We start from the raw sequence: 18,768 nt of genomic DNA, 5'->3' as shown, positions 1-18,768 counted from the left end.
CATCTGTGCCACTGCTGGGTGGCTCCGCCCTGACAAGCAGTTCCCCTCACACCCTGCCACCTGTCCCTCCGAAGTGAAATGGTGAGGGGCGTGGACCCTGGTTAGGCGCCGCCCCACCTGGGTTCTGTTAGAAGTGCCCGTGAGAGAGAGCAGGAGGAGCGGGATGGTCTGCCCCAAGTGCCTTTATTTGACGCTGCAGTGCAGGGGGACTGAGTCCGGGTGGGCGAGGGGCGGGGGTCCTGGGGGAACAGGGGAGGGGTTAGTCTCTTGTTCTTGTGGGCGGTTGCCTCAGGCTTTCTGGATGGGAGTCAGGACCAGGGGTCAGGTGAAGGGCCGGGCCGCTCCCCGGGGCAGGAAGGTCGGTCTGACCACCAGCCACTGCGGCTGGCGCCAGGTGCCCACCGTGTGAGATGGGAGAGAGCTCCGATTAAGTCTCGAGTTACGGAGCGAGTCGGGACACCTGAGCCATGGAGAGTGTGGCGGGTCGGAAAACCGGCCGGACCCTTCAGGTTCAGTGCTTGGTGGGGCGACTGCCTGTCCCGCTTCGCCCGGGGCGGAAAGTCCCACGTTCCAGAACACCTTCCGTTCCCAGCAAACCAGGACAGTTGTCCCCTTTCAGCGCTACCCCTTACTGTTGGGAGCTTGGGCAAGTCACTTCACCTCTCTGTGCTTTTCTCCGTGTTTTAACTTGGGGGATGATCGCTGTACCTGTCTCCTAGGGTGGTCGTGAGCATGAAGTGCGATGAGCACATGTTATGAAACAGGGCCTGGCGCAGAGCTCACACCAGACAAGTAGGGGCTGTTACTGTTATGACTTTCTTCTCCTGCCCAGGCTGGGGGCCTGGAGGACGGGGGCCCCATGAGTAACACCATGTTGGGGCCCAGGAATGGGAGTCCTGCAACCTCGGGTTCTGTTTCTGATGCCGACACGTTGTGTGTGTGACCTTGAAGGAGCTTTGTAACTGCCTGAGCCTCAGTGTTCCCTGCCTGTGAAATGGGGGCGATGACAGACCCACCTGTCCAGAGGGCCCCGAGCGCAGGGCTCGGCCCCGAGGGTATGCTGGATGTGTGGTCGCTGTGGTTCCCGATCAGGAGCTGGGCCCAGTGCGACTCAGAAATAGCACTGCCGCTGGGAGGGCCTTCGGAATGATCCGCGCAGAGGAACGGTGTTTAGGTTCCCCAGGGCAGTTTTGCCGCGCATGAGTCCTTCTCACTGGGTAGACAGCAGTGTCCGTCCTGGCGGTCCCTGGGCATCGCCGGGCACTGAGGCCTCAGGTGACTGCCCTGGACGGGCCTCGCTCTGCACCTGGGGCCTGACCCCAGCGATGCCAAGTCTCCTCTGGCCTCTCCTCCTGCAGCCTCAGCCACTTCCCGCTGGAAAATTCCACCCTGACTGTGCTCACTCAAGCACTGCGCCACATGACCCATCTGCAGAGCCTCTGGTGAGTGACTGTGTGACCCCATGGGAGTGAGTGGGAGGACCCAGCTCTGTCGGGACCCCTGCCCCAGGAAGCACTGGGGCACCTCCCTGAGGACCCCCTGTGCTCCTGTCTTTGGGACATCCCCATGTCCTGCCAGGTGGGTGCCACAGCTCTTGCCCCTGAATGCCACCAGCTTCCTCCTGGCTACAGAAGTGACCCTGGGGGGTTGGGGCCAAGTCCTAGAGCAATGTCTCATGTGCAGGGTTCACCCTGGCTCTGGCTCACACTTCTGATTGGTTCTGTGGGTCAGGGTTGCCTAGATCCTGCGTCTCTAATGCATTCCCACGCCAAAAAAAAAAAAAGTTTCCAATATGTAAAAAAAAAAAAGTATAATTTTTATTCATTTATACCGAACAGCCAGCCATTGTGTTAGCTGTTGTCATTTTTTTATTTGACAATCTAAGGGAAAAAAATAGGTCACTGCCCCTGCCTATATAGTCAGGTAGTGCATGTTTTAAAAATCCTTGCAGCCCTGACTGGTGTGGTTCGATGGACTGAGTGTCAGCCCATGAGCTGAAAGGCTGCTGGTTCGATTCCCCATCAGGGCACATGCCTGGGTTGTGGGCTAGGTCCCCCAGTGTGGAGCATGCAAGAGGCAACCAGCCCATGTTTCTCTCCCTCTCTCTCCCTTGCTCCCTGTTTCTAAAAATAAATAAATAAATTCTTTTTTTTTATTTTTAGAGAGAGGGGAAGGGAAGGAGAAAGAGAGGGACAGAAACATCAATGTGTGCTTGCCTCTTGTGCGCCCCACACTAGGGACCTGACCCACAACCCAGGCATGTCCCCTGACTGGGAATCGAACCTGCAATGCTTTGGTGCGCAGGCCAGCACTCAGTCCACCGAGCTACACCAGCCAGGGCAATAAATAAAATCTTTAAAACAATTTTCGTTTGAGGCACACCAGATGAAAACCGCTGGTCCAGACTCAGAGCTGACGACCTCGACAGTGTCCCCCTGTGCCCCTGGCCACTTTGATAACCAAATATCACATACTCTTTTCATGTGACTTTTCAAACTGTAAAACATGATAACTAAAAACAAACCCAATCAGGACACACAAGGCATTGCTTTGTTTTCATCCGAGTCCCACCCCCGCCCCACAGTGGGGTGGAGTGCTTAGGAAATGAGGTCAGAGGGTTTGGGGGAGCATGGCATGAGGGAGCAGGTCATTTCACCCATAACCTAACTGAGCAGAAGGCAGTTGGCTAAAGTTGAACTTGCAAAAGGAAACAGCCCTCCGATGAGTATTTAACGTGGGCTAGGCTCGCATCGGCTTTAGTTTTCCCCACTCAACAGAGGCAGGCTCCGTTGGGGCTCAAAAGGGACAATCCCTGGGTTTCGGGGGAAGCCCACTGCTTGCACAGATTAGAAAAAGACGCCTGGGGACGAGACACCCTTTACCTGAACTGCGGGGCCCAAGGGCAACTGGCGTTCCGCCGGGCTGGCCGGGCGACCCCTGACCAACATGTGGCCTCGGCTCCCGGGCCAGCGGCCCTGAGCTTGCACTTCCGCCAGGCCTGGGAATCACTGAGACTCTTTAAACTAGCCCCAGCTCCTCCCCAGGCCTCTGTTTTCTCACCTGGACATTGGGGACAGTCGTGCGCACCTTGCCTGTCCTCCTTCCCCCCGAAGTTCTATGACGGACGGACGTACAGGCTTTGCAAGCTGTAGCGTTCTTAGCACGGCACCCGAGAAGCCCTTCGCTCCTGACGAGGGCCTCTCGCCTCTTCCCTGCTTCTCCAGCCTCAGTGGGAATGGCATTGATGACAGCGGCTGCTACCACCTTTCCATGGCTCTCGGATATGCCACCAGCTTGGAAGAACTGAGGTGAGTTGTCTGTCCCTCCCCACCCCAGACCCAAGACAGCTTGGGTGGGGGAAGATGACCACAGCAAGGGGCTTCTTGAAGACATTCGTCACTGATTAGTGACACTCGTCCCCTTCGCCCACTCCTACGCTGTGTAGCCCCAGACGCAGAACCTTGGGAGACACGAGGATAGGAGGTGAGGGTGTCGGCTGCAGCAGGAGGGACTTAGGGCACACAGACATCAGGCAGAACATCTCAAGAGTTTGGAGTCGTCACCCGACACAGTGTGAGGGGACTTGATCCGCACGAGCCCAGGCCCTTCTCTAGACGCCAGCCTCTCCCTGGTCTGGGAAGGGGATGTGGACCAGATGAGACGGGGGCAGGCAGGCTGGTGGTTCCAGTCCTGCTGTCCTCTCTCCAAGCTTGAGCCACAACCAGATCGGAGACAGTGGTGCCCACCACGTAGCCGACATCCTGCCCATGCTGCCTGAGCTCCGGAAGATCGAGTGAGTGGCCAGCCCCACCAACCGACAGGGGCCCTCTGTGGCCACCCCTGGTCTGGGGAGACGCTGGCTTTTGCCTCAGGCAGCTGCCATTCCTCCCTTACCTTCAGTGCCCAGCCCCTGCCCCTCTCCGGGCTTTTCTGCCCCATCAGGCTGGGAGGTGGGTGGCGGGGATGCTGTGTCCTAGGGCCCGAGCAGCCGTGAGGGGTGGGGAAAACGGGGGTCCAGGATCTGACGTCTGCCCCTTCCTCAGCCTCTCAGCGAATGGCATTGGCCCGAGAGGGGGAGAGCGGTTGGCAGAGTCCCTCGCCTATTGCGAGCACCTGGAGGAGCTGATGTGAGTGTCCCCCACAGCCCAGCTGGCACAGGGCAAGGGTCTGGAGGGGCCAGCCTGGTGCTCAGCCTCCGCCCCTGTCTCCCTCCAGGCTCAGCCGCAACCCCCTGGAGGACCTCACAGTCCGGAGGCTGGCCCGGAGGCTGCCCCGGCATCTGAGAGTCCTACAGTGAGTGTCCCCTCCCTGTGGTGTGTGCAGGGCTAGCTGGGTGGGGTCTCTCCGGAGCGCTTGGGGGTCAAGAGGCCCTTCGGTCGCGCTGCCCTGGCTTTGGGCAAACAAGCATGTTCTGGGGCTAGCTGCCCCCTCTCCCGCCTGCTCCTGCCCTGCCTCTGGTGTGTGGGGCAGGAAGATCAGGAGCCCCAGCCCAGTCCCGGCTCGGCCAACCAGCCCCTGTGTGCCCATGGCCAAGGTCCTGCCCTCGGAGTCGCAGTTTCCTCGTCTGTAGCAGGATTACAATGATCCCAGCTCAGCGTGCCCTGATCCGGTCTCTGAGGGGGAGCGAGCGAGCCTCGCCCTTTGCCGGGGCTGGAGGAACGTGCCACGCAGCATGGCCCTGGCACTTTAACAGTTGGCAGCCCTGGTCTCATCGGAGCCTTCGCAGCAGCCCTGTGGGGCCAGGGCTTCTAGCTGCTGCATGTCCAGGCAGCAGAACTGAAGGCCGGAGAGGTGTGCAGGGCTTGCCTTACTAACACATGGAAGAGCCAGGCCTTGAACTTGGGATCTCGGACTCTGAAGCCAGGGCCCCTGATCCCCCATGGGTGGGTCAGGCCCTGGGTGGGTAGGGAAGAGGCTTGGGATGGCCATTACCCAGAGACCATCTAAGCAAGCTCTAGCAGTACAGCCTGAGACAAGGCTGTGAGTCTGGGATCCAGCCCCCCACCCCCCACATCTGCTTCCCCAAGACTCCTCTCACCATCTCCCCTCTCCCCAGCCTGCGGTCCAGCCGTCTGGGCCCCTTGGGGACACTGAGCCTGGGCCAGGCCCTGGATGGATGCCCACACTTGGAAGAGATCAGGTGAGTAGGAGCGGTGGACCCTGGGGTGCGGGGTGAACCGGGAGCGTTGACGGGGGGGTGGCGGGGGGCCTCTGCTCACAGGTGTCTCTCTGCCCTGCAGCCTGGCGGAGAACAACCTGGCCAGACAGGTGCTGCACCTCCGTCTGAGGCTCCCGCTGCTCAGGCAGATCGAGTAAGCGGCCTCCCCCCTACCCGGGGAGCTGGGGCTGAGGGTGGAGGGCCCGCACTCCTCGACACTCACAGTAGGGGGACAGGGCCCCCCCGCGAGGCGGGGAGGGGGGCTCGGGAGGAGCCCTGGCCTCAGGAACCTCCCTCCGACCCCCTCCCCTCCCCCTCCCCTAGCCTGGTTTCCTGCGAGATCGACGACCAGGCTGCCAGGCCCCTCACCACCCGCTTCGAGCTCTGCCCGGCCCTGGAGGAGATCCTGTGAGTTCTGGCGTCCGCGGCTGGGCCACAGCCTGCTGCTCGGCCGGGCACCCGTCCCTGGCTCCCAGGGGTCCTCCCGCTTCTAAGTGGGGAAGGCCATCCTTGCGGAAGTGTCCCCTCGAGGAAGTGTTGACACTTGGGCTGCGAGGGAAGCTGGGCCAAGTCATTCAGCCTCTCGCCTGTGTCCCCACCTGGGGGGTAGCAGGAGGGGACCTGGACCAGACAGTCTCTAAAGGCCCTTTGCCCCTGACCTTCCCTTTGAGGGTGGCTGGATAGACCACCTCGCCTGCTTTATGGAACTTTGATTTACAAAGCACCCGTTGGTTGTGAAGGACGGCAGAAGCCAGCAGGCCCCGACCTGCCCACTGGCCTTGCTCCCGACCCCCTGCCCTTGGCAATGAAATACGCCCAACCTTGGGGCCTTGCCGCATGGCCTCATGGGTAAACTAGCCCAGGACCTTGGCTACTGTACAGGAGAAAAACGTGATTTCCTAAAGCACAGGGCACGGTGATTATAAAATTCTAGGTTTGCGCCCTAAAGATTTTAATGCTTCTCATGACTTGACACCAAAGAGAAAGTCTCCCATCAGTGCCAACTCTTCTTGAACAGCTAACACTGCTGAGTCTCCCTTTTTGGCCAGCAGGGGGCGGCCCACAGGCTCGGCAGCTTAGGGAGGATGCAGGTTCCAGCGAGAAGTCAATACTGTAGTTTGCCCTGAGCTTATTATCCTTGTAACCACCTTCTCCTTCAGGCCCTCCCCATAGGCTTTCTGTTGGCAGTAGCGATAAATGTTTCCTAAGATCAATTTCTTAAAGTTAAAAACCAGGAGGGAAGGGAGAGCCGATTTAAGGGAAAATATGAAACAGACGATGATATAAGAGGTGCGTGGGTGGGACACAAGTCACGACGGAGGCAGCCGCAGGGCGCAACTGTGATGACCCTGTTTCCGCAAACTGAGGGTTCCGAGCTCCCGGGAGACGCAGGCCCTACGCTGTCGGGGTTCTTGAGGGGCGATCAGCTTGGCAACAGCTTGGGAGCCCCCTGCCCGCCCTGAGGAGTCTTCGGGGCACACCAGCACCCCATCGGGAACCACCCCCTCCCCGTTGGCCCCAGCCCTCCCCACCTGCCACCTTGTCTCCACCCGTGCCCCTCCCTGCCCTCCTCGGGCTGACCCCGGCCCCTGCCCCGCAGGCTGTCCTGGAATCTGCTTGGAGACGAGGCGGCCGCCGCGCTGGCCCAGGTCCTGCCTCGGATGGAGCGGCTGAAGAGAGTGGAGTATGAGGGGCACCTCATTGTTGGGGGCCTGGGCCGGGGCAGGGGGCGGGGACAGGGGGGCTAGGCCTGGGGAAAGCCATGAGGCCGCCGGGTCAGGCCCGTGCCTCGTGGGAAGCCCTCCTTGACCCGCTCGCTGCCCTTCTCTCCAAGTCGCTGCCCAGCTTGGCTCTCCCCCGGGGCCCTGCCTGCTGCTTGCCTGTTGTACTGAGTCTGTTGGGTTCTCAAGCATCCTGGCCCAGGGAGGGACCTCGGGAAGCCTCCCCCACCTCACGCCAGTCTCTGTCTTCCCCTTCCGCTGCGGTGCGTCGGGAAGCCTGGAGAAGAACCGGATCACAGCGCACGGAGCCGGGCTCCTGGCTGAAGGGCTGGCACAGACCTCTGGCATCCAAGTCATCCGGTAACGGGCTTGCAGGGGCAGGAATGGTGGGTGGGAGACCTCACCGACCCTTACAAAGGGTGCGGGGACGCCCTGTAGACAGAGGCAGGGCCGGGGCTGGGGACAATCAATGAGACTTGAACGCCCCCACTGAGAATGTGGCAGCAGGGGGACCCCAGCAGACGGGTCACACCCCAGCTCTGCCGTCTGCCGACTGTGTGATGCTGCATCAATAACTGAACTTCTCTGAGCCTCAACGTCCTCATCTGTGAAATGGGGGTACGGAGAGTATTCCCCTCGGAGAGCTGCTGTGAGGACTAAGCGGCTGTGTAAAGCGCTGTGTGCATTCCCTGCCACACAGGTGGCGCCCGCCACAGCAGCCTTCACCAGAGGCACCCCACGCGGCCTCGCGGCTGAGGGGCACGTGCACACGGTGGGCGTGTCAGGCTTCCAGCAGATAGCGGTGTAGTGTTTGCTCTGTAAAAATCAATGTGCGGTGACAATGTCAGACGACAGAAGTCAAGCATCTTCAGGAAGGGGAACCTTTCCCCTGTTTGGCAATGTGTCATGGGAGTGGGACCGGCTGCGTCTCTGGCTGTCAGGGAAGGAGAGGGAGTGGAAGAAGTCGGGTGGGGGTGGGGAACGCCACCTCCGCAGGGCAGCCCTGCGGGTAACTCCGGGCACAGCTCCTCCCCTGGGGCCCTGGCCTCCCGGTCTGCAGACAGGACTGAGGGCAGAGACGAGAGGATGAGCGCTGAGTGTCCGTGTGTCCGTCCCGCAGGCTCTGGAATAACCACATCTCGCCCGATGAGGCCCAGCGTCTGCAGAGCCGTGAGCCCAGGCTGGACTTTGCTTTCTTCCCCAACCAGCCGCAGGCTCCTCAGGGTCCTTGATGTGGCCACCGCAAGACACTTTGAATCCAGCCAAGTGATGCCAACTTCCCTCCGCCAGTTCGGAGGGCTCGGAAGGAGCCTCAGCTGGGTGCCCCTGCACCCGGCCCCAGGACGGAGGGACACGTCTGTCCAGTCACAGTATCCAGAGAGGAGTTTTCTGGGGAACAGGAGCCTGGAACAGCCAGTAGACCATCCCACACTCCAGGGGACAGGCGTGGCCAATACGGACAGGCGGCACGATGAGCGTGTGCGTGATGTGATGCGTGGCACGGAAGGCCACATGTGGCAGAATCCCATGTGACAGTTCATGGAGCTTGCAGCGTGGCCTGTAGTTCAGTGTCACGCACGAGTCCTAGCACCACAGGTGGCAGGACGTACCTAACAAATGTCCATGTCGTGTGACAGGTGGCTGGCCAGGGGCCCTCGGGCTGGTCCGAGATCTAATTTATTACTTTTTTAAAACCAGGTATGTATGTATATATAGATTGCATTTCCAGGCAGCTAAGCCAGAGAATGTCTTCCACCCAGAACTGGGATGGGGAACGTGTCTGACCCCGGCCCGGCCCGGTGGCCCGAGGGCCAGGCCTCTGGGCCAAGCTGGGGACTCAGCCACGAGGCTGGTGGATGAGTCCCCTCCTGCCTCGAGCCTCAGTTTGCCCGTCTGTAAGCCAGTGCCCCCTCCCCTTACATGCTGGCCTGCAAGGACTGTGGGTGCAGGACCAGGGAGAGCCAGCTCGGCCTGGGGAGCGGATGGGCCCAGCCTGCCCTGTGTACGGGACGAGGCTGGTGTGAGGGCAAGGGGTGGGCCCTGCCGAGACCGCCAGGCGAGGCCATGGGGCACAGCCACTACCTCAGGGCACCCGGGAGAGCACCCGGGGCTCCCAGTGTTGTTGTTATTCCCAGGAGGGCACAGGGGTGTCCCTGCCACGTACACTCTAAGTCAAGTGTGACCAATAAACGTGTGGTTTCCCAGCCTCTGGTCTGAGTCTGGCGTGTCCCACCGAATCACCAAATCCGACAAGGTTCGACATGGTTCACTCCCTGCCCTGGGTCCCAGAGGGCAGAGCAGACCTCGGAGCAAGGACCAGGAGTCAGGAGACAGGGGGTCAAGGCCGTGCTCGGTCCCTGTGTGGTCATGTGATCACGAGCAAGTCATCTCCTCTGGACCTCACCTCCCCCGTGAGGATGTTCTAGAAGCTCACTGTGTTAGAAGCCTTCTTTCTTTGACTGCGTTTTATTTAAACTCTTTTTCTGAATTGTCAGTATTTAAAATTGAGAACTTTTACATAAAAATCCAGACTTTCAGCTTCCCTTAGGGGCTAGTCCAGCATTCCCACCCAAGGGTACCCTGCTGGACTACTGTGACTGTGCCCTTTGGATGTGGCAGAGACCCCTCAGTTTTCCGCAGTCCCCGCCACTCCCCAATGTATCCCCATTTGCTGCTTGCCTTGTTCTTGCGAAAGGCTGGAAACCTCTGGCTCAGGTTTCCACTGGCAGGTGGGGCATTAGAAACGTGACTTTGAAAAGTCAGATGGGCACAGGATGGACTATGACGCGACCCCTTGTTGCCTGTTTTCGAAGCCAGTGTTACTTCTGTACAGGAGTTAGTAACAGTCCCCAGCCCCCAGGACTGTTGGAGGGGCAGGGAAGCAAGGTATGCAGAGTCCCTGGGATGAAGAGGTAGCTTACAGGCTAGTGCCCCTCTCCCCCCACTCCTCTAGGGTTCAATATCAGGTGAGATGGAGAGATGCTTGAAATGACAGGAGAACAGCACCCCCTCCTGGTCACCTGCCTGCCGATCGCAGGGACGCCTTCCTCCAAAGCCGCTGGGCATTGTGAAAAGTGGGCAGGGAACGTGCAGCTGCTACACGGCACCACTGGAGGGCAGGCTGGCCCACTGGCAATTCCTGAGATAACTTCTTTTGCCTTTGGACCCAGCGGGAAGTTAGGAGGTGATGACACCGGTGTTCCCACCTGGCCTAGGACCCTGGGATGTCGCAGCCTGCTAATGGCTCACCTGGGAGGCGCAGCCTTCACCTTTGCCAGCCTCCACGTTGTCCCTGATTCCCTGCCAAGCGTGAGGACAGAGTCCTCTGGCCGAGTGCCAAGCACCCACACCTGTGCTGGGCCACCCTTACAGGGTCAGGGGCAAGACACACCTGGTACCGAGACCATCAGCCTGGTCTCGGGAAAGGGGATGGGCAGGTAGGAGATCCACGAAGTTCACCCGGAGCCCAAAATCCTCTCTCCGCTTCCCGGAAAACGATGCCCAGAGGACCACCGTGGGCCCTCTGCGTGCACCCTCATGCCGAGGGGGGCTGTGCCCCTCCTCCTGTTCGTGCCCGAGACTGGAGAGTGAGCCCCTCGAAGCCTGACAGTGCCGTGTCCGGGGAGTCCCGGCCGAGGAAGGAACACAGCACCACCCGGAAGCTCCAGGCCAGGGGACGAGCACGGTCTGCAGGGCTCAGGGACGTTCTTTTGAGTTTGCTGCTTATTCGTTTCCCGTTTCCCCGTCTCTTCTTCCCCTCCTCCCCCTCTGCCCACGTTCTAACCCCCCGGGGAAGCTTTCAGCAGCTTCCCTGGGAAACCCACAGCATGGGCCGCGCTGCGGCGCTGGCAGGGCCGCCGCAGATCAGTGCGCAATCACCTCGTCCGCGTCATTAGGAACCTGCCGCTCCTGACCCCGCCCGCTTGGAGGCCTGGACTGTTTTTCTCTCGAACACGGATGGGGTCCAGCCTCCCTGCTCCCTGCCTCTGCAAAGTAGCCCTTCGCGTCTTCTCCCTAGGAATGGGATCGGCCCGGGAAGTCGCCATGCCTCTCAGCAAGGCTGGGATGAGCTCATTTTGCTACTTTCTCACTTGGCCTCCACCCTGTGGTTTCACAGGTGGAGTGCCCACCTTTACACACGTGCTTCTCAGACCATCAGAGTGTACTTACGGAAACTACATAAGGCATGGCGTGGAATCATCTAGGGTTCTCGTTAACATGCAGATTCTGGCTCAGCAGGGCAGGCGCTGGGGTGGGGCCCCGGGAGTCTGCATTTCTAAGAAGCCCCCAGCCGTGTCCCTGCTGCCGGACCACACCTAACCTGGTGAGACTGGAGACTGGCGAGCGGATCTCAGCCCTGACCTGGGGAGCTTCTGAAAATACCTTTTTAAAAATGGAGTATTTAGAGAGCTTCCTGGGCGATGCTGAGGTGCAGGCAAGGATGGAGACTCGCCGCCTCCAGGGGGCGTGCTGGCTGGAAGAGGCTAGGCAAGCGCTGGCACCCACACGGAGAATTCTGTCCTGAAGTTGCTGGCGCCCCTCGCTCCGTCCCCAGATGAGGACTACGACCCAGAGACTGCTCCTACCCTGCCCAAAGGCGCACAGCTAGGACGTGGTAGTGCCAGGAATCAAGTCTGGGTCTTTGCGACCTTTACCCCCCAATGCCCCCCAGCTGCCCCGCCCCAGTTTTTACTGAGATATAATCGACATGGACCACTGTGTAAGTGGTATGACTTCCACATACTGTGAAATCATTGTCACAATCAGTTAGCATCGTCTCATACGGGCACACACAAAAAAGGAAAACATTTCTTCCACGAGATGAGGAGTCTTAGGATCTACTCTCTTCCCTTCCAAATTGTGAGACTTGTCCCTGCCCCGCCCCTCCCCCCCCAGCAGCCCCAGTCCCCTCACCTGTACGGAGAGCGGGTGAGCGAAACAGGACAAGGCACAAGGACCTACTTTTTCCAGCTCAAAGATGGCCTTCCGGTTACTCTCCGTGCTTCCCCAGGGGGGCTTCTGAACCCCCCCACCTGCCTTGCTTGGTTGTAGTTCACCGCCTGCGATGACTTCCGCTAGACCCACAGCCGCACCCTGAGCGACACTCTCCCGTTTCCACAAACGAGGCAACGGAGGCCCGGAGAGGAACCAGACTTGCCTGGGGTCACACAGCCAGTGCTTCCTGGAGCTCGGATTCCAGCCCCGGAGCAAGGAGGAAGGGAGGATGTTGGGGTGGTCCAGGCTGGGGACCCAGCTGGTTCGTGGGTCGGCGTGCTCCTGAGAGAGCAGGGTGCTGGGGAAGGTGGGAGCCCTGTGTGTCCTTCCTGGCCCTGCTTCTGGCCCCAGCTTCACCCCTGAACCAGTAAGGCCAGGACTAAGGGTGGCAGCCTTAGACAAAGCCAGACACACCCTTGCGACACCACGGAGCTTCCCGGAAAAGACCTTGCAGCAGCTGGTGGGGTCAAGACCCTCCCAAGGTGGGGCTCAGGAAGCGCCCCCCTGCCTCCAAAAGCTGGTCTTCCTCGAATCCCCTCCCCGCCCCAGCCAGCCCAGGCAGCACCCCCCCCACCCATGTGTCCCCCAGCCCTCAGAGCCGAAGCCCTTCCTCACCCTCGGCCCTTGGATGCTGCCCCCCCCGCCCCGTACTGCTCCTCCCGCACAAGCCCTAACTCTGCCTGGCCACCCAGAAGCCGGCCTCTGCCCTGCGGAGGAGGCCACAGAAGAGGAGCCTTCAAGACCAGAGCACAGGCCAAGGGGGGGGGGGGGCTGCAGATTGAGTGGCTGGGCTGGGCACAGGACCCCACCCCCACCCATGGATGCCGAGAGCAAGGTTCGGGCTGACGGAGGTGTCTGGGACTGGCCAGAGGGGCCAGGGCGGCCTGGGCACCTGGAAGAGGGCCTGCTGGCACTGGAGAGACTTGCCCCCCTGGAACTCAAAAACAGCAGTGACGACGTTGGAGCCCGGTGCTCCGTCACACCTGGTGCCAGCTAGCCACACCAGTTGGGACCCCACTGGATTCCCACAGTCATCCGTGAAGCAGGCACTAAATCTACCGTTTCCTGTTACGGAGGAGGAAACCAGGGCCCAGAGGACTGTGTGGGCTCATCCAGGCAGGAACTGGAGGGGCTGGGATTCAAACCCTGGGCCGTGAGTCAGTGCCTGAGGTTGGGCGCTGGAATCAGCTGTGCCGGCTCTAACTGGGGGGGGTCCAGATCCTTGAGGGGACGTTGCCATCACTGATCTGACTCCTTATTAACCCTTGTGGCAGGTGGCATCTTCCAAAACAGCCACCACAGTATCTCCCTTCCCACGATGTGATACTCCTCTCACCCAGAGGCGGCAGGGTCTCTGGAGTGGGGACAACAGCAGAAGTGACCGTCTGTGACTTGCGAAGCTAGGTCCACCGGCTTCCTCCACCTGGTTCTCCTGGCACGCGCACAGCGGGGACCCGGGGGCTGCCGGGCTAGGAGGGAGCCTGGGCCAAGGGAGCAGTCACAAGTACGCGTTCCAGCTGCCATCCGGCACCAAGGGCCAGACACGTGCGAGAAAACCTCCCAGGTGCCCCCAGCCCCTGTCATCACCTGGCTGCAACTGTTGGAGGCAGCCCTGAGTAAGAGCTGCCCTCGCAGGCCCCGGCTGGCCCCCACAACCGGGGCAGTTAACATGGTTTGGGGTGGTGTGGGAGCCATAACCAGATCGCCCTCCACCATTGCCCCACCCACACCCCGGAGGCCAGCCAGCGCCCGGTCCCCAGGCGGTGCTCCTTCCAGTGCCTTTCATTCACCGGCACGCCAGAGTGTGCCGGCGGCGCTGGCTATTCTGATCTGTTTGTCCAGACGGCCAGGGCTGTGGCAATAAATATCCAGGCAGCAGGTGCTTTACGCGAGCACGCACACACACAGAGGCCTATTTAGGGAAGTTCAGGCCGCCCGCGGGTGCAGAGAGATCTCTCCCAGGGCTCACCCTGCAACGTCCTGCAGGAGCGGCTGTGTGTCGGGGGCAGGGTGCGGAACCGGCTCGCGGTGGACACTTGGACCTACGCCACAGACCCCTGGGCTCCCCCGACCCCTGACTTCCTCTGAGGCAGCTTTACGGAGATGTAATTCACACACTGCAGCGTTCACCCCTTCCAAGGATCCGAGTCCATTTTAGAACACTTTACATCACCCCCCCGGAGAAGCCCGGGACCAACAGCACTCACTCCCCGTTCTCCCCTCCTGCCCCGGGCAGCCCGTCATCGGCCTCCCGCCTCCGTGGCTGTGTCTGGTGTGGACGGCTCACAGGAGTGGAATCAGACACCACGGGGGCTCCTGCGACCGGCTTCTGCCTTGCACTCAGCATGAGGTCTTCCAAGTTCATCCCTCTGCGTGTCCATCGGACCTTTCTGTGGCTGAATGCGGTTCCACTGCACGGCCAGAGCGCATCAGCCGAGGGACCCTTGAGTTGCTTCCACTTTTTGGCTCTTTTAAGTCATTCTGCAACGGACCTTCAGGCCCAAGTCTTTTTGTGTGGACATGTTTCCATCTCCCTTGGGTAGGTCCCCAGGAGTGGAACTGCTGGAAGCCCCGGCCTTTATACTCGGTGCCCGTGGCCAGGGGTCTTCTTGCCCCTGGGGCAGGCCCGACTCCCTCATCCCCGGGTCTCCTGGAGGAAGGCTCCCTGAGGCCCAGGGCTGAGCTGGGCCTTCTGGGCCACCCCACCTCCCACCTTTGAACTTTTCATCCAGTCATAGGATTGCCTGGGTCATGGTCTTACCACCCCCCCCCCCACCGTGGGAGGGGTGGGGGGAGGTGAGCAACTCGAGGGGAGGGTGCCTACTTGGGCTCCCCATCATGCATCTCAGTGCCTGGTCCTCCTGCTTCGGCGGGAGGAGAGGAGAGAGGTTCCGGGGGCCAGGCGAGGCCCTGGAGGGAAAGGCTGGCGCTGGGGCTGAGAACACCTACACATCGGTTTGCCCCATAACTGGGCCGAGGGCTTTGCAGACTTCAGGGGGAGGCAAGACAGGAGAGCGCTTGTCGAAAGGCAGCACAGAAGGAGGGCAGGCAGGCAGGCAGGCAGAGAAGGAAGCTCAGCACCCTGGGGCTCTCTAGTGGCCGCCCCTCTAAGGCAGCAAAGTGCCTGTGACTCAGACGCGAAGGCAGTGGGCAGTGTGCGTCTCCAGGTTAACCCGCACCTGCCTGACACGCAACACCCACAACCCAGGCGCTGTGAGCTGGCCCTCCGAGGGCAGGGCCCAGGGCTTCGCACGTGGCCTTGTGGTCTCGACAGCTTCCTCCCCCACAATCTGGTGAAATGGGGCTCGGTTGCCTGTGACACTGAATTGGGGGGGAGGGTAGACCACATACCCCCAAAGGGCCTACAGCGTGAACGGCCGGGCTGCAGCTGCGGCTGCAGCCGCATTGTTAAATGGATGCGTTTTCTAGGGTGAGAAGGCCTTCGAAGGAGGGGTTTTCAGCGCGGCGGGGGGGGGGGGGCGGGGAGAGGGCCTCAAGGACCCGCCTAATTGCCCTCTGGGTGACAAGCTCCAGGTGCTGTTCAAACTGTCTTTATCTTATTTGTCAGAGAAATATGTGTCATCTTCCCAGCCTCTGGCAGCAAGAAAACGCCGAGCTCTTTTGCTATAGATAAAGGGAGCGAGAAAAGGCGAGCCCTGCGGTCCTAGCGCTGCCCAGTGCCGCCCGGCACTGAGCCCGGCGGTGTGTCCCCGAGGGCGCGGCGCGGAGCCCATCGGCCCTTGGGGTCGAGGCGGCAGGCGGCGCTCTGGGAACCCCGCAGGCCCGGGCTGAGCCCACCCCTCGGTTCCCGCGTCGGCAGCCCCGAGCTCACGGCGCTCGGCCCTCGGCCGTGCCGAGGCTCCGGCGACGCCGGCCTGGGGAGGGTGCGAAGCAGCGGTTCCGGGGTTCCGACCCTCGGAGTCCCAGCCCGGTACGATCGGACCCTCGGATTCCGGCCTCCAACATTCCGACCCCGCGGTGCCAAGAGCACGGAGTGCCAGGGCGCGCCCGCCGCGGGCGGGGAAAGGCGGGCAGCGGGCGGGACAGTGCCCCTGCCACGCCCGTTGGGAGCGCTCGCCCCTCCAGGAAGCGCGCGCCTCGCCTCCCCACTTCCCTCCCCACACCCGCCCCTCCTCGATCGGGGGGAGGAGCCCGAGCCGCCGCCGTCGCCCGCCTGCCCGGCCCCGGAGGAGGACCGGACCCCGAGCGGCTCGGAGCGCCCGCGAGCTGGCCCTGGCCGCGCGGGCAGCGCCCTGAGCCCGTCCCGCGCCCGCGGGCCCGGCCGAGCAGGGGAGCGCCCGGGGATGCCCCGGCGGCCCGGAGCACCGGCAGCCGCAGCCGCGCGGTGAAGGCAGCGGCGCCCCCGGGACCCGCGGTGAGTGGGGCCCGGGAGGGCCAGGGGCGGGCGGGGCGCCCTGGCGCGAGCGCTCAAGTTCGGCCTTGGGGCTTACGTTCTGGCGGGTTGGAAGGAAGCTGGGTTCCGCCTCCGGGGGCTGCGGCGCCCCAAGCCCCCGCCACCCGCGCTCACCCTGACTCCGGCGCTGGGGTGACTCAGCTCCGACCCGGCCACTCGGGGGCGCTCCGGCTTCACCCGGACTGCCGAGGGGTAGGGAGGGGCAGGGGGCGGGAGTTGGGTTGCGCCCTCGGGGGATCTCAGCCCAGCTGTTTTAGGGACCCTCCTACCTCCCCGGGGAGTCTAGGGGCGTCCGGAGGCCCGAGTCCTCGCCACGGTCGCAGCTGCTGAAGACTCCAGGTCGGGCTGGCTCCTGACGGGCGCGGGCCCCTCTCCTCGTCCCATACCGGCTTCCAAATCCCCAGCCCCAGGGAGCTGCCCGAGAGCCAGCTCCTAGCCCCGGAAGGTGGAGCCAAGAGAGGGAGTGGAGCTTGCAGCTTACCAGAAGTCGGAGTGTGTTTGCAAACTAGTTTTTTCGCCAGAGCTGTCTGGCACCTGTCTGTTTGGGGGCGGGGAAGGGGCACATGGAGAGAGAGAGCAATGCTCTTCCTTCCTTCCTGCGCCCCTCCCCCTCCCCTCCCAGCACTGCTCCTCTGAACGGAGAGGGGTCTTACCTCTTCCCTTCTCTTCCCGTTCCACCCTGCGGCCTCCCCCTTCCCACCCCCTTCCGCGAGCCCCCCCCCGGGGAAGGGTCGCCTTCAAAGCGGGCTGTGCTTTGCCCTGGGTCACAGGTGGCACTGGAGCCCAGGGCTCTGGTAGCCAGTTGGGGGCTCCTGTTGCCTGTGACCCCCAGCCCTGTTTTGTACTGGGGGTATCGACCAGGGCGAGGGATCTGGGAGAATCTGGGGGGCCCTTTGTTTGCTTGCCTAGGGGTGTGGGCTGTCACCAGGGGGGCGGGGGGCCTTTTCTGTTTCTTGGAGCACTCACAGCTTCAGTAATGGGGGGGAAGGGGCCCAGCTGTCACCTTCCAGGCCAGCTCTGATGGGAGCTTTGGGAGACCCCCATCTGAACACCCACCCAGCAGTGCCTGCCCCCCGACCTGGGGCCTCCTCCCCTCTGAGCTCCCCTGTTTGGATCTATAAAATGGGCCAATGGTCCCAGGCTCGTGCGGGGCCGCTGGGAGCAAACAGAGAGGAGAAGCTGTACTGCAATCCCGCTGGCACAGGGCCCGGTGACCCAGTGAGCGCTGGCGCTGCCCCAGGTGGGCAGGCGACGGAGCTGGCCGAGTCCGGGGGTCACCCAGGCAGCTTCCTCACGGAAAGAACGTGCGGCGAAGAATGTCGTCACGTGGGTTCTCCCGGACCTCTGCCACTTCCCATCCGTGTCCCCGTCACCCCTTGGGCTCCGGGTTTTTTCCATCTTTGCAATGAAGCAAAGCACAACCCAGTGCCGTTTAGGGGGCTGCCGGGAGGGTGGAACTGGGGGCACGGGGGGCAGGTGTTCTGCAAAGTGGGGTGCCCTTCGTGAACGGCAAATGGGGTGTCTGGTGGTGTTCCACGGGACCCTCCTCCCCAAGGCCGTGAGAATGAAAATCTCAGGGACATAAGAGGGTGGGGGTGGGGGGGAGACCCTCAGTTGCTTTGCCCACAAAGCGGTGAGAACGATACTCTCTGCCTCTATAATGTTCTAGGTGGTCGAGGTGGTCTGAGGATTCAACTCGAGGGCACGCCCCTGCCGTGACCGGTCCGTGATAAGCGCTCGTCGACCCTTGACCTCTGGTGCCGCATTCATGGGAACGTCAGTGTTCCCGATGGGGCGACTGCATTTAGGATCCCTTCTGGGACTTCCTCAGGCCAACCCGCCCCTGCCGCTCCCGCCTCCTCCCTGGGGAGAGGAGCCTCCGGACCCGGAACCCCGCGTGGGACTTGTGGGCTGTTCCAGGGGCAGGGTCCAGAGCGGGAAGGTGCTACCGGCCCCTGGAGATCCGGGGGGATGGTCGTTCCAGTGGGTGCCCTCCTCCCCCCTCCTTGGGCTGGCCTCTCGGGGCTCCAAGGAGTGGCAGGTGACAGAGAGCACTCTCTAAGGATTCCCTCGCTCCTGTCAGAACGGGGACGTGTGTCCCAGGAAGGGTCCCCTCTGCCTGGTGGAGGTCTCCCCAGAGTCTCCACCTCCCACCCTGACAGGGGCCGCTGAGCTGGGACTGTCATTTCAGGGGTCCAGCCCCCTCCCCTTTGGGGAAGACAGCTTCAGACAGAGGGCGGGTTCCCTGCAGGGCTGCCCGGGCCCCTGCAGGACGAGGGGTTGGAAGCCCCAGCCCCCTGGGATCCTGGTGGGCAGCAGCTACAGAAGGCAGCGGTCTTGTCCCACTCGTACCCCCACCCTCCCCACCTGGAACGGGGAGTACAGGGTCGAGGGGAGGGGTGCGTGGCTGCTTCCTGCCATTCCACTGAGCCTGAGCACTGGGTCGGGGTCCGAGGCACCTCCTGGCTCTCAGCCCGGGG

At 62.1% G+C, this 18,768-nt stretch overlaps 2 protein-coding genes across 4 annotated transcripts in view; both read left to right on the top strand.

Moving 5' to 3' along the window:
• The window catches only part of NLRC5 (NLR family CARD domain containing 5), an 82,327-nt gene extending 73,244 nt beyond the window's left edge, over window positions 1–9,083 (top strand). For all 3 annotated transcript variants that reach the window (XM_045818381.1, XM_045818383.1, XM_045818382.1), the window contains exons 39-49: window positions 1,359–1,442; window positions 3,225–3,308; window positions 3,710–3,793; window positions 4,044–4,127; window positions 4,216–4,293; window positions 5,057–5,140; window positions 5,241–5,312; window positions 5,483–5,566; window positions 6,759–6,842; window positions 7,156–7,239; window positions 8,000–9,083. In XM_045818381.1, the coding sequence (XP_045674337.1) occupies window positions 1,359–1,442; window positions 3,225–3,308; window positions 3,710–3,793; window positions 4,044–4,127; window positions 4,216–4,293; window positions 5,057–5,140; window positions 5,241–5,312; window positions 5,483–5,566; window positions 6,759–6,842; window positions 7,156–7,239; window positions 8,000–8,111 (934 nt within the window). In that variant the 3' untranslated portion in view covers window positions 8,112–9,083. The remainder of the gene's footprint in view (window positions 1–1,358; window positions 1,443–3,224; window positions 3,309–3,709; window positions 3,794–4,043; window positions 4,128–4,215; window positions 4,294–5,056; window positions 5,141–5,240; window positions 5,313–5,482; window positions 5,567–6,758; window positions 6,843–7,155; window positions 7,240–7,999) is intronic.
• Window positions 9,084–15,997: 6,914 nt separating this feature from the next.
• CPNE2 (copine 2) overlaps window positions 15,998–18,768 on the top strand; it is a 40,604-nt gene continuing 37,833 nt past the window's right edge. Inside the window, exon 1 of the mRNA XM_045818942.1 lies at window positions 15,998–16,249. The gene's annotated coding sequence lies outside the window, so the exon portion shown is untranslated. The remainder of the gene's footprint in view (window positions 16,250–18,768) is intronic.

This window comes from Phyllostomus hastatus, unplaced genomic scaffold (assembly GCF_019186645.2).
Source record: "Phyllostomus hastatus isolate PE091 unplaced genomic scaffold, TTU_PhHast_1.1 phas_scaffold_345, whole genome shotgun sequence".
Classification (NCBI taxonomy): Eukaryota; Metazoa; Chordata; class Mammalia; order Chiroptera; family Phyllostomidae; genus Phyllostomus; species Phyllostomus hastatus.
Note: the sequence above shows the minus strand (reverse complement) of the source record. Positions and strands in the feature narration are given on the sequence as shown.